The following is a 13,766-nucleotide window of genomic DNA, read 5'->3' as shown; positions in this document are numbered from 1 at the left end:
CAATTTGAGATTTCTTGCGAAGGTGCTTGAGATGTTATTTCAGCTCAATGATTTTGTAGAGCAATGGTCTTTGTTGGATTCATGACAGTTTGGCTTTCAATCTAAGCATAATACGGAAACTTTACTTCTTACAATGACTGATGAAATTCATCTTGATTTTGAGCAGGGGCAGCAGTACTTGTTGATATCATTGGATGTTGCAGCTGCTTTTGATACGGTCAATCATGCTATGCTGTTAGAAAGTCTTCATTCTGTTGGGATGGCAGGTAAGGTTCTGGACTGGTTTCGGTCCTTTTTGACAGGCCCTTTTTTTCAGGTGGCTCAGCGTACTTCTGTTTCATGGTGGGTACCTGTGGTTTCTGGAGTACCACAAGGCTCCTGTTTATCAGCAATTTTGTTTAATTTGTATATGCGTCCTGTGTGTCAGGTGCTGGTGGATCTGGGGGTTAGTTATCGTCTTTATGCGGATGATCTTCAATTTTTTTCCAGTTCCTTCCAAGAAAGATGATGTTATTGCATTGGTGAGGATATTTGCTTATTAAGAAGTTGAAGATGAAGATAAAAATGACAAAAATTGAAAAAATTTAGGGCCCCTTTTATCACGCTGCAGTAAAAGGGGAGCCTGTGGTGGCATCAGGGAGCCAAGGCCCCCTTTTACTGCAGAAGGTAAAAGGCTTTTTTTTTCTTAAAAAAAAAAGGAAATGGCCACGCAGTATGTTAACCACTTGCCACGCGGCCATTTCCCGGGGGGATCCCTTACTGCCACCTATTTAGGAGGCAGTAAGGGCTCCTGAGCTAATCCGCCAGTAACTGGGCAGCATGAGGCATTGCTCGATTACTGCCCAGTAAGCTCCTGGTGCTAACCTCCCCCCCCCCCCCCCCAAAAAAAAAAAAAAAAAAAATTCTGACATGCTGGAAATGGCATGTGGTGGGGGCAGGCACTGCCGCTGGGATCCTACAGTAGCCTGGAAGTAGTGCCGGATTGGTGAACAGCAAGCCCACGGTGGGCTTGCCACACTTTAGGAAACTTTGTATAAACGTTATCATTGGTTGCCCCTGGAGTTTAGGCTTCAATATAAAATGTTGCTGTTGACTCATAAAGTGGTTTATGGTAGTGAGAAGACTTATTTGGTTCCCATTATCCAACACTATCTCCCGCAGTGGACATTACATTCTGCCCGTTCTTCCTTACTGGTACTCCCTAGTACACAAGCCCACCTTTCTATCACTCGTGGACGTGTATAATTTTTGGAGTGATCCTTATCTTTGGACCCAATTGCTTAGCTCACTATGGATGGAAACCCATTGAAGCTATTTAAAGCTAAATTAAAATCCCTTTTTTATTTTGCAAGCGTTTGGGGTGGGAGGCTGACCTATCTCTAGGTAACTTTGATGATCTGATGGTGGTTATATGGATTTGTTTGATATGATCTGTGAATGAGGTGCAAGTCACTTTCTTATAACTAATGGCATTCTTTTCTATTCTTGTTATTTTATATTGTACACCACCCTGGACTTGTGAGAGGTGGTTTATCAGGTATTATAAACTATTAAACTATTAAAATGGACCCTTAAAGATTTAGTAAAGACCAATGAAGAAGTTCAGTGGGTTAAAGCTCCTACTTCGACTTGGAAACTGGAGTCGCTTCTTTAGGGCTATAAAATTTAAAAATGTATAAACTGGAGTGACTTTAGAAATATTGGCTTAAACGTTTATGGTGTGGGGTTGGTTTAATTGATGGTATATCTTGCCATTTTTTTTGTTACATTTGTACCCTGCGCTTTCCCACTCATGGCAGGCTCAATGCAGCTTACATGGGGCAGTGGAGGGTTAAGTGACTTGCCCAGAGTCACAAGGAGCTGCCTGTGCCTGAAGTGGGAATCCAACTCAGTTCCTATTCCACTAGCAACATTCCATGTAGAAGTCGGCCCTTGCAGTTCACCAATGTGGCCGCGCAGGCTTCTGCTTCTGTGAGTCTGACGTCCTGCACGTCAGACTCACAGAAACAGAAGCCTGCGCAGCCTTCTACATGGAATAGCAACATTCCATGTAGAATCTCCAATAGTAGCAACATTCCATGTAGAATCTCCAATAGTAGCAACAGAATCTCCAATAGTAGCAACATTCCATGTAGAACCTCCAATAGTATCTATTTTATTTTTATTACATTTGTACCCCGCGCTTTCCCACTCATGGCAGGCTCAATGCAGCTTACATGGGGCAGTGGAGGGTTAAGTGACTTGCCCAGAGTCACAAGGAGCTGCCTGTGCCTGAAGTGGGAATCCAACTCAGTTCCTATTCCACTAGCAATATTCCATGTAGAAGTCGGCCCTTGCAGTTCACCAATGTGGCCGCGCAGGCTTCTGCTTCTGTGAGTCTGACGTCCTGCACGTCAGACTCACAGAAACAGAAGCCTGCGCAGCCTTCTACATGGAATAGCAACATTCCATGTAGAATCTCCAATAGTAGCAACAGAATCTCCAATAGTAGCAACATTCCATGTAGAACCTCCAATAGTATCTATTTTATTTTTGTTACATTTGTACCCCGCGCTTTCCCACTCATGGCAGGCTCAATGCGGCTTACATGGGGCAATGGAGGGTTAAGTGACTTGCCCAGAGTCACAAGGAGCTGCCTGTGCCTGAAGTGGGAATCAAACTCAGTTCCTCAGTTCCCCAGGACCAAAGTCCACCACCCTAACCACTCCTCCACTCCACAAGAATTGTTTTGGCCAATTTAAACAAACATTGTAATGCTGCATACTATGCTATACCTTGTGTTGTTATTTGAATATTTTTACTGCTGTCTATTGCGAATGTTAACTTTTTCATGCTACACACCTTCAAAAAGGCGGTAAATAAATCCTAATAAATACATACCCACACCCACCTAACTAACCCAACCACTCACTGGTCCTTTATCCTTTCAGTAATTACCCCCAACCTCCCACTAAGCCACATCTACCTACCTACTTCCTAGCACTCACTAACTGGGTAGGGCAGTTAGTTGAGCGGCAAATGGGTTACTGAGTTGCTGGAAGGCAGTTAGATAGGCAGAAAGCAGGTCACTGGATGGGTAGGGGTTATTAGGTGGGTGGGTCGGAATTCCACGGCAGAGTACCTCTTCTTCAGGGGTCCCAGGCTGGGCCAAGGAGCCTCTAACATATTTAGTTCAGTGGTTAGGGTGTGCTTTAGACTTAACTTCCATGTCTAACCACAAAACTTAAAAATGGCAATAAAAGTGAGGGATTTTACTAATGTTTAAGCTGAGCTCATTTTTTATCAGTGTACTTTTTAAAAATTCTGATGCATTGATATAATATTTGCTTACAGTATCACGAGTTAACATTTTTTTTTTATAATAAAGCTTGGCATACATACTTTATTCACATTTTATTATACTGGTAATGGAATAAGCAAACTGAAAGGTGAATATAAAGCCTTACCTGTGCTTGTGCGAATCCTCATGATGGCATCAAAGCCTATTCTTTTCTCTATGTCCCTCCTGAGATCCCTGAGAAAGTGCTGAGCATCGTAGTGTACCTGAAGAGAAGGCATACCAGAAAACTTCATTTCTTACCACTGGGTGGTAGCAAAGGAGCACAATTGCCCTGCACTAGAGCACTGCCCAATGATATGCTCTGCTCTTAGCATTTCACAGGATAATATCAGGACTGGTGCAAGGCTATTGGGCACCTTAGGCAACCTTCAGCCTTGTGCCCCCCCCCCCCCCCCATTTAATTAACTTTCAGATCCCCTAATCTGTCCCCCACCCTCTCCAAGATGACATGCTTTTAAATATTAAACTTTGTGATGTGTGTTTGTTACACATACACCCGAGAATAATGAGGGCAATTTCCCAAGTCATTTACCCAGGTAAACTGACTATTTGAAAATTGTCCACCCATCCTGTAGGTAAAAGTATGCATCGGTGTGTGACTGTTAGGATTTATTCCTTTGCTTTGACTGCAGCTGCTCTTTGCTGACGCCCCCCAAAGCTACTGCCCTAGGCAAATTCATAGTATAAAACCTGGTGATCATTTATTGTAAAATGAGGACAGTAACAAGGATGATTCTCAGGTTCTGATGATGGTCCATATTGCTCCTGATCAGGTTACATTTGTCATCTGGTGGCAGAATACAAATTATCCTACTGCTATAGCGGCTCCTTCTTCTCTTTCTCACAGGATTATACAGTAGAATCATTTCCAAAGCTGGAGGTTATCAGATTTACTTAAACACTGGCTACAGTTTTAAATAACTACATATATTCAATGCTGCTAATTGAATAGTTACAAGTGATAAATATATGTATTTGCCACCAACCTCTATAGCGGCGATATTCAGCTGCTATACAGATAGCCATGCATTTACTATACCCTGTTCAGCAAGCCTAAAGTAAACACATAGGCTATCTGTACAGCAGCTGACATTGTCACTATCGAGATTATTTTTGGTTCTCACCCTCAATCTGTACTAACTTCACCCCAGCCCTGTACAGTTAGAATGGTTACAGAGTTTTTCAGCCCACCACAATCAGTATACAGGTTGGATATCTACAGATGGACAATATTTGTATAAATCCTTTACAAAATTGACCCCAGTGTATTCACTGCTCATTCTTTTGTGGGAAATCCTTGATTTTCTCTAAGTTTGGGAAATGTGAATGTCTGATACAGCATAAGCTTTGTAGTTTCCATCCTACAACTGGTGCGCACTGCATGCACAGTCTGGCCACTTGGGGTTAACTGTTTACAGTTCAATTTTGGTCTGCAACTTTTATTTCTAGTTTTGTGGTCACTTATTCTCTATTTAGTGAGTGTGAGTCTTGTGTTTTGCAAGTGTAACCAAGCTCAGGTATTCTGCAAGTGTGTACTTTCCTTATAGGAATTTGTATATCTGTTACATATTGTAAGGAATATGCCGAAAGGAAGAGGGACCCCAGCTACCCACTGGAGAAAAGAGAGCCGGAGGGTAGGAGGGAAGACCCTAGGGATGCTCAGGTTATGCCCAAAAGGGACATAAAGATGGGAAACTACAACTCCCAGAAGGCCCCAGGAGAGCTCCGGGGGAGGAGAAGTAGGGTGCAGAACCAAGGAGCTCCAGAAGAGGGCCACCAGGGAAAAGGAAAAGCTGATTCTCCCACCTAGTGGAGGAGGTGGTGGAACCGGTGGCAGGAGAAGGAAAAGCAGCCTAGCAGAGTTAATGAAGAAAAGTGTAATCAGCTGGAAAAGGGGTGGGGGGAGGAGAAAATGGACTGGGCTACTGAAGGAGGGGGGGAGAATGAACCAGAGGGGATGGAGCAAGAGGAGGCTGAGCTGGTCTTAGACGAACCCATGGAGCTCTTGGCTATGGCTCGGCCAGCACTGGAGGTATAGGGGAGAGGCCTGGGTCAAAGCGGGAGGAGGTCAGGAGAATAGAGACTGACCCAGAGGGTGGGACCCAAGGCTTTGAGCCCGCGCAAAGCCTAGCTCCATTGAACTGTGCTGAGAGAAGCCGGGCTGTACTTGGACTGTGTTTGAAACAGCCTAGCTCCATTGAACTGTGCTGAGAGAAGACTGGCTGTAATTGGACTGTGTTAGAAACAGCCTGACTTTATTGAGCTGTGCTGAGAGAAGCCTGGCTATACTTGGACTGTGTTTGAAACAGCCTAGCTCCATTGAACTGTGCTGAGAGAAGTCTGGCTGTAATTGGACTGTGTTAGAAACAGCCTGACTTTATTGAGCTGTGCTGAGAGAACCCTGGCTGTAAATGGACTGGGTTTAAAACAGCCGAGGAGCTGTAGAAGAAAAGGGGGCTGGGTTGCAAATCCCAAAAACAGGCCCCAGAAAGAAGAAGAAACACATAAAGAGGAAAACAGAGAGCTCGGTGCTGGTGGTGAGGAGGCTTCACGGACTTAGCCAGTAGGAGCATTGTTTACAATATAAGAGTGGAGGTGGTAGAGTCAAAAACGGTAATGGAATTGAAAAGAAGCATGGGATAAATACCAAGAATCCTTGGTGGCAGGGAGGTGAGGACAAAGATAGAGTCTGTCTTGGGTCTATGGTAATACGACAGAGGGAGAATAAAACAGAGTTGATAAAGCATTATCTTCTCATGCTGCACGCCATGTTGTAACATAGTAAATGATGGCAGATAAAGACCTGTACGGTCCATCCAGTCTGCCCAACAAGATAAACTCATTTTACATGGTAAGTGACACTTTATATGTATACCTGAGTTTTATTTGTCCTTGCCTTTCTCAGGGTACAGACCGTAGAAGGTCTACCCAGCATCTTGTACTAAGTTTATTTATTTATTACATTTCTAACCCACGCTTTCCCGCATACAGCAGGTCCAATGCGGCTTACATAGTAAATAGAATTGCAGAGTTTTGTAAGGAGAAAATTTCAAATTGTAATAAACATAGCAATAGTAATGTTTTAAGAATATGCGAAATTAAACATGGAAGGGTAAACAAAGATGGATGAGCAAAAGGAAAGGAGATTGGGAGGGGTAAGGTGTGGGGAAGATGGAGAAGAAAAGACTGCGGGATGAGTAAGGGAGATTGGGAGATATGGTCTAAGGTAGAATCAGCAACAAAGCAGGAGTGTAGTGGGTGGGCTTCTAAGTTTAAGTTGGGTCATTAGGGTAAGCTTGCTTGAAGAGATGTGTCTTTAACACTTTTCTGAAGGGTAGAATGTCATTAACTGTTCGGATAGATCTTGGTAGAGCATTCCAAAGCTGGCTGCCCAAAAAGGAGAAACTGGTAACATAGGAGGTTTTGTATCTAATTCCTTTGCAATTCAGAAGGTGTAAATTGAGGTAAGTGCGTGAGGACATTGATTTATTTCTGATTGGGAGGTCGATCAGGTCATTCATGTAGCTAGGGGATTCCCCGTATATGATCTAATGAATCATTGTAAGGACCTTGAAGTTTATTCTTTCTCTGATGGGGAGCCAATGAAGCTTCTCTCGAAGAGGTGATGCGCTTTCAAATTCTGATTTGCCAAAGATAAGTCTGGCTGCCGTGTTCTGGGTAGTCTGAAGTTTTTTCAGGATTTGGGTCTTACATCCTAAGAAAACACTATTGCAATAGTCTGAGTGGGTAATAACTGTGGATTCTACCAGGTTTTTATTTATTTATTTGTTACATTTGTATCCCACATTTTCCCACCTATTTGTAGGCTCAATGTGGCTTACAATGTTCCGTAATGGCATTCGCCATTCCAGAATAAAAAATGATACAATTGGTATTACACAAAACATGAATGGCATAAAGGAAGTAATCAATCAGGTATAGAAAGAAAACATTCTGAGTATAAGGTAAAGATGTGTTATAGTTACTGTTATTAGTCATTGTGATATGCCTTGTTAAAGAGATAGGTCTTCAGAGATTTACGAAAGTTGATTATATCGTAAATTGATTTCAAGTTAGATGGCAACGCATTCCATAACTGCGTGCTCATATAGGAAAAGCTGGACCCATGTGTTAAACTGTATTTTAGTCCTTTACAGCTGGGGAAATGAAGATTAAGGAATGTACGAGCTGATCTGTTAGCATTCCTGGGTGGCAAGTCAACAAGGTCTAACATGTATGTCGGGGCATCTCCGTGAATGATCTTATGAACTAGGTTGCAGACCTTGAACGCAATACGTTCTTTAATTGGTGGTCTATAAAATAGGACTACGTTCAGGTGATCATGCACGTTCAAATCATTGATTCCGGAAAAGCGTCCAAGGGAAGATATGATTTCACTCGTTTCAATATCCACATCATATTGAACATTTTTTTCGTGATGGACTTAGCATGGTTATCGAAAGATAAATGGCTATTGTTACTCCAAGGATTTTTAGGTTGTCGGATAAGGAGAGTTTAATGTCTGAAGTTTAAGTTCTGAAACTAACGTCGAAGCCCCTTAAAATTTACACTCCAGCCCATCCCTATCTATTCAGTCACAATCAGGGCATAGACCATAGAAGTCTGCCCAGCTCCCATTTTGTTTCCCAAGTACCAGCGTTGCCACCCAATCTCTGCTAAGATTCCGTGGAACCATTCCTTCTAAACAGAATTCCTTTGTGTTTATCCCACGCATGTTTAAATTCCATTATCGTTTTCATCTCCACCACCTCCTGCGGGAGAGCATTCCACATATCCACCACCCTTTCCGTGAAAAAATACTTCCTGACATTAATCCTGAGTCTGCCCCCCTTCAACCTCAATTCATGTCCTCTAGTTCTACCACCTTCCAGTCTCCGGAAAAGGTTCATTTGCGGATTAATACCGTTCAAATATTTGAACATCTGTATCATGTTACCCCTGTTTCTCCTTTCCTCTAAGGTTAGCAAGTCTCTCCTCATACGGTTTGCAACGCAAATCCCTTACCATTTTCATAGCTTTTCTTTGCACTGCTTCCAGTCTTTTTACATCTTTAGCCAGATACAACCTCCAAAACTGAACACAATACTCCAAGTGGGGCCTCACCAACGACTTGTAGAGGGGCATCAAAACCTCCTTTCTTCTGTAGGTTATGCCCCTCTTTACGCAGCCTAGCATCCTTCTGGCCACAGCCGTCGCCTTGTTGCATTGTTTCTTTACCTTTAGATCTCCAGACACCAACACCCCAAGGTCTCTCTCCTGAGTCCAGCTTACTAATCTCTCCCCTCCTATTCGGTATCTCTCTTTCGGGTTTCTGCACCCCAAGTGCATCACTCTACACTTCTTGGCATTAAATTTTAACTGCCAGTCCCTCGACCATTCTTCTAAGGTTTGGAGATCCCTTCTCATAGTTTCTACTCCCACCAGGGAGTCATCTATTTTCGTGTCATCCGCAAAAAGGCACACCTTTCCTTCCAACCCTTCAGCAATATCTCCCACAAATATATTAAACAGAATAGGCCCCAGCATCGACCCCTGAGGAACTCCACTGCTCACCTTCCTTTCCTCCGAGTGGATTCCATTTACCACCACCCTCTGCCACCTGTCGGTCAACCAGTTTCTTATCCAGTTCACCACTTTTGGTCCTAAGTTCAACCCTTTCAGTTTATTCAAGAGTCTTCTGTGGGGAACCATATCAAAGGCTTTGCTGAAGTCCAAGTAGATTACATCTAGCACACGTCCTTCATCCAGTTCTTTGGTCACCCAGTCAAAGAAGTCAATAAGATTCATTTGGCAGGATTTTCCTTTGGTAAAGCCATGTTGCCTCGGGTCCTGTAACCCGTCGGCTTCTAGAAAGTTGTGACCAGGTTAGTATAAGAAACAACACAGAAACCAACGGTGCTCAAAAAATATATTCTAAACGACTCGACATGGGCCGTGTTTCGGCTGAATGGCCTGCATTAGGAGTCTGAAAGTATCCTAATCAACATTTGATATGGCATTTAGGACTAAATTCTATAAATGGCACCTAAAAAATCAGTGCAAAAAATAGTGCTTAGTGCTATTCTATAAACAGCACTTAAAGTTAGGCGCCATTTATAGAATAGTGCTTACCGATGGGAACTGCAACTACATTTAAAAGCGACTATGTACATCAGCAAAACCTTGGTGTAAATGCTCATGTCTAAATTAGGAGCAGATCCCTGTTATTCTATAACAACGTGCATAAATTATAGGAATGCCCCGATCCACCCATGACCCTCCCATGGCCACGCCCTTTTTTGGACCCAAGCGTAAAATTTGTGAGCATAAATTTTAATGAAATCCTATTAGCACCAATTATTTCTTGTTAAGAAGCCAGTTCTTGGTACTAATTGGCTTGTTATTCAATTAAATTGCGCATGAACCCAAATTTGCACACGCATTGTTTAGCGACTTTACAGAATTTTAGGGGGGATAATGTCCTCAGTGAACAGATCCAGCAAGGCTCTGCTAAATTTTGTACTGCGACCTTGTAGAACAGATTCAGACCAAAGACCCGCTCCTTCTTTTCATCACAGATTCAGATCTAGTTAGACCGACACCTTCGTGGAGGCAGCCATGTTCCCAGAATGCAGACTGTTCTGTCAATAAAGTTTCCTGAATCTCAGTCTGTATGCATATCTACTCAGGAGAATCAATGAGTAATACAAAAATTGATTTTAATACAGTGTGATATCTTACAAACGCTCAAGCTTCTATGGCTGGCAACTGGGAGGTAACACTTCACTGCAGACACTAATAAACAGGCAGACTGGATGAACCAATTGGTCTTTTTGTGTGTTCTCTGCCTTGTTACTACCTTAATACAGATATTGAAGTGGGTGTTGTCTTGATCATGTAGACAGAGTTTCTAGCACAGTTTATGATGGTAGCTATGGCTATATCTTCTGTTTGCCCTTGGGATGGACCTTGAAGCTTCTAACCTGTTTCCCTGACATGAGGAGAAAAATTATTGATGAGGTGAAATCAACCACAATATGGTCCTCTCTTTTTAGGAGACATTTTGAGTACTGTCTGGTTTGTGGAAGAGAGCGAGCTGAGGGAACCGATCAGCTCTAGAGGATAAAGCACAGCCTCTGAAACCCCCAGATCTCTATTACAGACTGTTGACCCACTCCCAAGCTCAACTGCATGTGTGCTGGACCTGATGAGCAAGGGGAGATTGGTCCTGAATGTGAAACTGAACTGAGAAAATAGAAAAGAAAATAAGATGATACCTTTTTTATTGGCCTAATTTAATACATCTTTTGATTAGCTTTTGAAGGTAACCCTTCTTCTTCAGATCGGAAATAAATAAATGTTGACAAATATCAGAATATATAAGTGAAACACAGAGGCATTCCATGACAGTCTCACAGGAAAGGGAGGGGTAGGTATCTGCTGTGACCCAAGAGACAGAGATAACACTTCAAAATCCTGATTCCTTCAAACAAAAAAGCTACAACTCCCAAATAATCTCCAAGAATATTGCTTCTTCCCTTAAAATACCTAGAGAAAACCTACTGCAGTACAAAGAGAAGAAAGCCACAGAGAGAATCTCTCTTGTAGTGACATATAATCTGGAGCTAGAAAAAATTGAGAAGAATCATAAAAGATCTACAGCCACTATTCCATGAAGATGAAGTACTGAAAGAGATATTTCTAGCCCCACCAGTGCTGGCCTTCCAACAGCCACCTAATCTGAAACAGAAATTAGTGAAAAGCAAACTCCCAATAGAACCTCAAAACGAAGAGAATGGCACACACCCCTGCAAATTCCCAGCTGCAACCTGTGCCAACACATTTCACAGGATCCTACAGTCACTCACATGAGAAAAACATTCAGAATAATGGGATCATTCACATGCTTATCCTTCAATGTGGTATACATCATTTAGTGTAAAAAGTGTGAAGAAGGGTGCTATATTGGAGAAACAAGCCAGATGCTAAAGACACGGCTCAATTTACACAGACACAATATTAAACACTCCAATGTCAACCAGGATGCCACTTCTGTGGGACACCACTTTACAAAACCAGAACATTTCATCAATGATCTTATGGTAAGAACACTAAAAGGAAATTTTAAGACAATCCAGGAAGGTAAGACCTTTGAAGTCAAAATATTTTGACACCCACCAGACAGGACTCAACAAAGATCTAGGCCTTCTATCCCACTATAAACCATAAAATTCTACTGCTGTGTCACTTGCTTATCTGCCATCCATTCTCTTTCTGTCTCTCATCCACCCAGCTCTCCCTGTTTCTCACCTAACCTACCCCTCCTTTTTCCTGTGAGACTGTCATTGGAATGCCTCTGTGTTTCACTTATATATTCTAATATTTGTGAACATTTACTTATTTCCGATCTGAAGAAGAAGGGTTACCTTCAAAAGCTAATCAAAAGATGTATTAAATTAATCCAATAAAAAGGTATCATCTTATTTTCTTTTCTATGTTTTGAATTATTTCTATTTATTACATTGGTAAAGAGGAATGGTACGACCACTTCTAGAGACTGTGCATGCTGCCACGTGTTCCAGCTATTTGATGCTTCCACATTCAGTTTTGATGTATTGCAGCTATGAGGTGTTGTGATTAAGTTGCAGTGTCAGCTGAAGGCAATATCATGAAATATTCTGGCTATTTTCAGTCATTTAAGCAGCTAAGTGAAGACTTGCATTAAGCTCAGAGACAGAAGCACGCAGTATATCCACAAGGGGGCAAACATGTACCATCCCTCCCAAATGCACTGAAAGCACCATTACAAAAGTTCTTTTAGCCTTGTTCACTTGTTGGCATAAACAAGCGGCAGCTTTTATCCTAGCTCCCCCCCCCCCCTCCCCATTTAAACTCTCCTCCTTGATTCCACGCTATTCCTGTATTCCTGTGAGGGCAGCTCTCTGATGTTAAATTGCACAGCACTGCATTAGTTTACTTGGAAATAGCTTTACAGGAGTTTTCAGAAACATAAAACATTAGCACCAAAAGGACTGAAAGAAAGCAAGCTTACAATTCCTTTACTTTCACAGATGACTCTGCCTAGCACTATTGCTCCGAAGATGATGAGCAAGATGGGGCAGAGAAGGGGAGGCATTTTACAGAGGCTGAAGTAGCTGGCACAGCAGAGAACCAAATGTTAAAGCAGCTAAAATACTGCCCCATGTCACATTCCTTCATCGTAACTAAGGACACCATCACCTTGGATTTGTTACTTGCCTTTTCCAAATCCAAGTTTAACACACGTTACATTCACAAGCCCAATTATTATCCAGTATGAGTGGATTCCATACACATGTTTTCTGAACTCACCTGGAAATTGTTGTACTTATAAAGTGTTCCTCCAGTGGCCAAAGACACAGAACCCATGGAGGCAATGTCCACATACTGGTTAGGGAACAGGAAAAGGTCCACACAGCAAGCATTGGCTACACATTCCTTGGCCAGATTCTCATAAACATTGTTCTGGGGCAGGAAAAGCGTCTGTAAAGAGCAAACATTTCCCAACATTAGCACAAAGAACTGCAATGATAAGAGGATCAATATTTAGGGGGGAAGTTATCAATGTGGGCAACTGTTAAATTGGGTTATTTTATCACAAGTCAGGTTACTCCCCTTAGCGAATACCAGAATAAATTAAATGCTGGCCACATATATTCAGTGCAAAAAAAAAAAAAAAATATATATATATAGAAAGTGTACTTCTCCCACAATTCGACATGTCTAGCGCGTTCGACATGGTTAACCACAAAATACTACTAAACATTCTAGAATACTTCGGAATCGGTGGAAACGTACTTAATTGGATTAAGGGTTTTCTAACCACTAGAACATATCAAGTGAAATCAAATTCGAACATATCACCACCATGGAAAACAGACTGTGGAGTACCCCAAGGATCACCGCTATCACCGATCCTTTTCAACCTAATGATGACCCCGCTAGCTAAGTCCTTATCCACCCAAGGCCTTAACCCTTACATTTACGCCGACGATGTCACAATATACATCCCTTATAAACATGATCTAACAGAAATCAACCATGAAATCAAACTCAGCTTGAACATCATGAACTCATGGGCGAATGCATTTCAACTAAAACTCAACACAGAAAAAACACACAGTCTCATCCCAATACAACACGAACAAACCCACCAACATAAGCACCCCAGACTACACCCTTCCTGTTTCAGACAGCTTGAAAATTCTCTGAGTCACAATAGACTGAAACCTCACGCTAGAAAGCCAAGCAAAATCTGTAACAAAGAAAATGTTCCACTCGATGTGGAAACTCAAACGAGTAAAACCTTTCTTCCCAAGGGAAATATTCCGCAACTTGGTACAATCAATGGTACTGAGCCACCTAGACTACTGTAATGGAATCTATG

General features: G+C 42.1%; 1 protein-coding gene across 2 annotated transcripts in view; it reads right to left on the bottom strand.

Moving 5' to 3' along the window:
* SEC24D (SEC24 homolog D, COPII coat complex component) overlaps window positions 1-13,766 on the bottom strand; it is a 547,880-nt gene that overhangs the window by 75,379 nt on the left and 458,735 nt on the right. For both annotated transcript variants that reach the window (XM_030191796.1, XM_030191797.1), the window contains exons 15-16: window positions 12,692-12,862; window positions 3,447-3,543 (exon numbers count right to left, since the gene is read on the bottom strand). In XM_030191796.1, the coding sequence (XP_030047656.1) occupies window positions 3,447-3,543; window positions 12,692-12,862 (268 nt within the window). The remainder of the gene's footprint in view (window positions 1-3,446; window positions 3,544-12,691; window positions 12,863-13,766) is intronic.

Source organism: Microcaecilia unicolor, chromosome 2 (genome assembly GCF_901765095.1).
Source record: "Microcaecilia unicolor chromosome 2, aMicUni1.1, whole genome shotgun sequence".
Taxonomy (NCBI): domain Eukaryota; kingdom Metazoa; phylum Chordata; class Amphibia; order Gymnophiona; family Siphonopidae; genus Microcaecilia; species Microcaecilia unicolor.
This window is presented reverse-complemented; position numbering and strand designations above follow the sequence as displayed.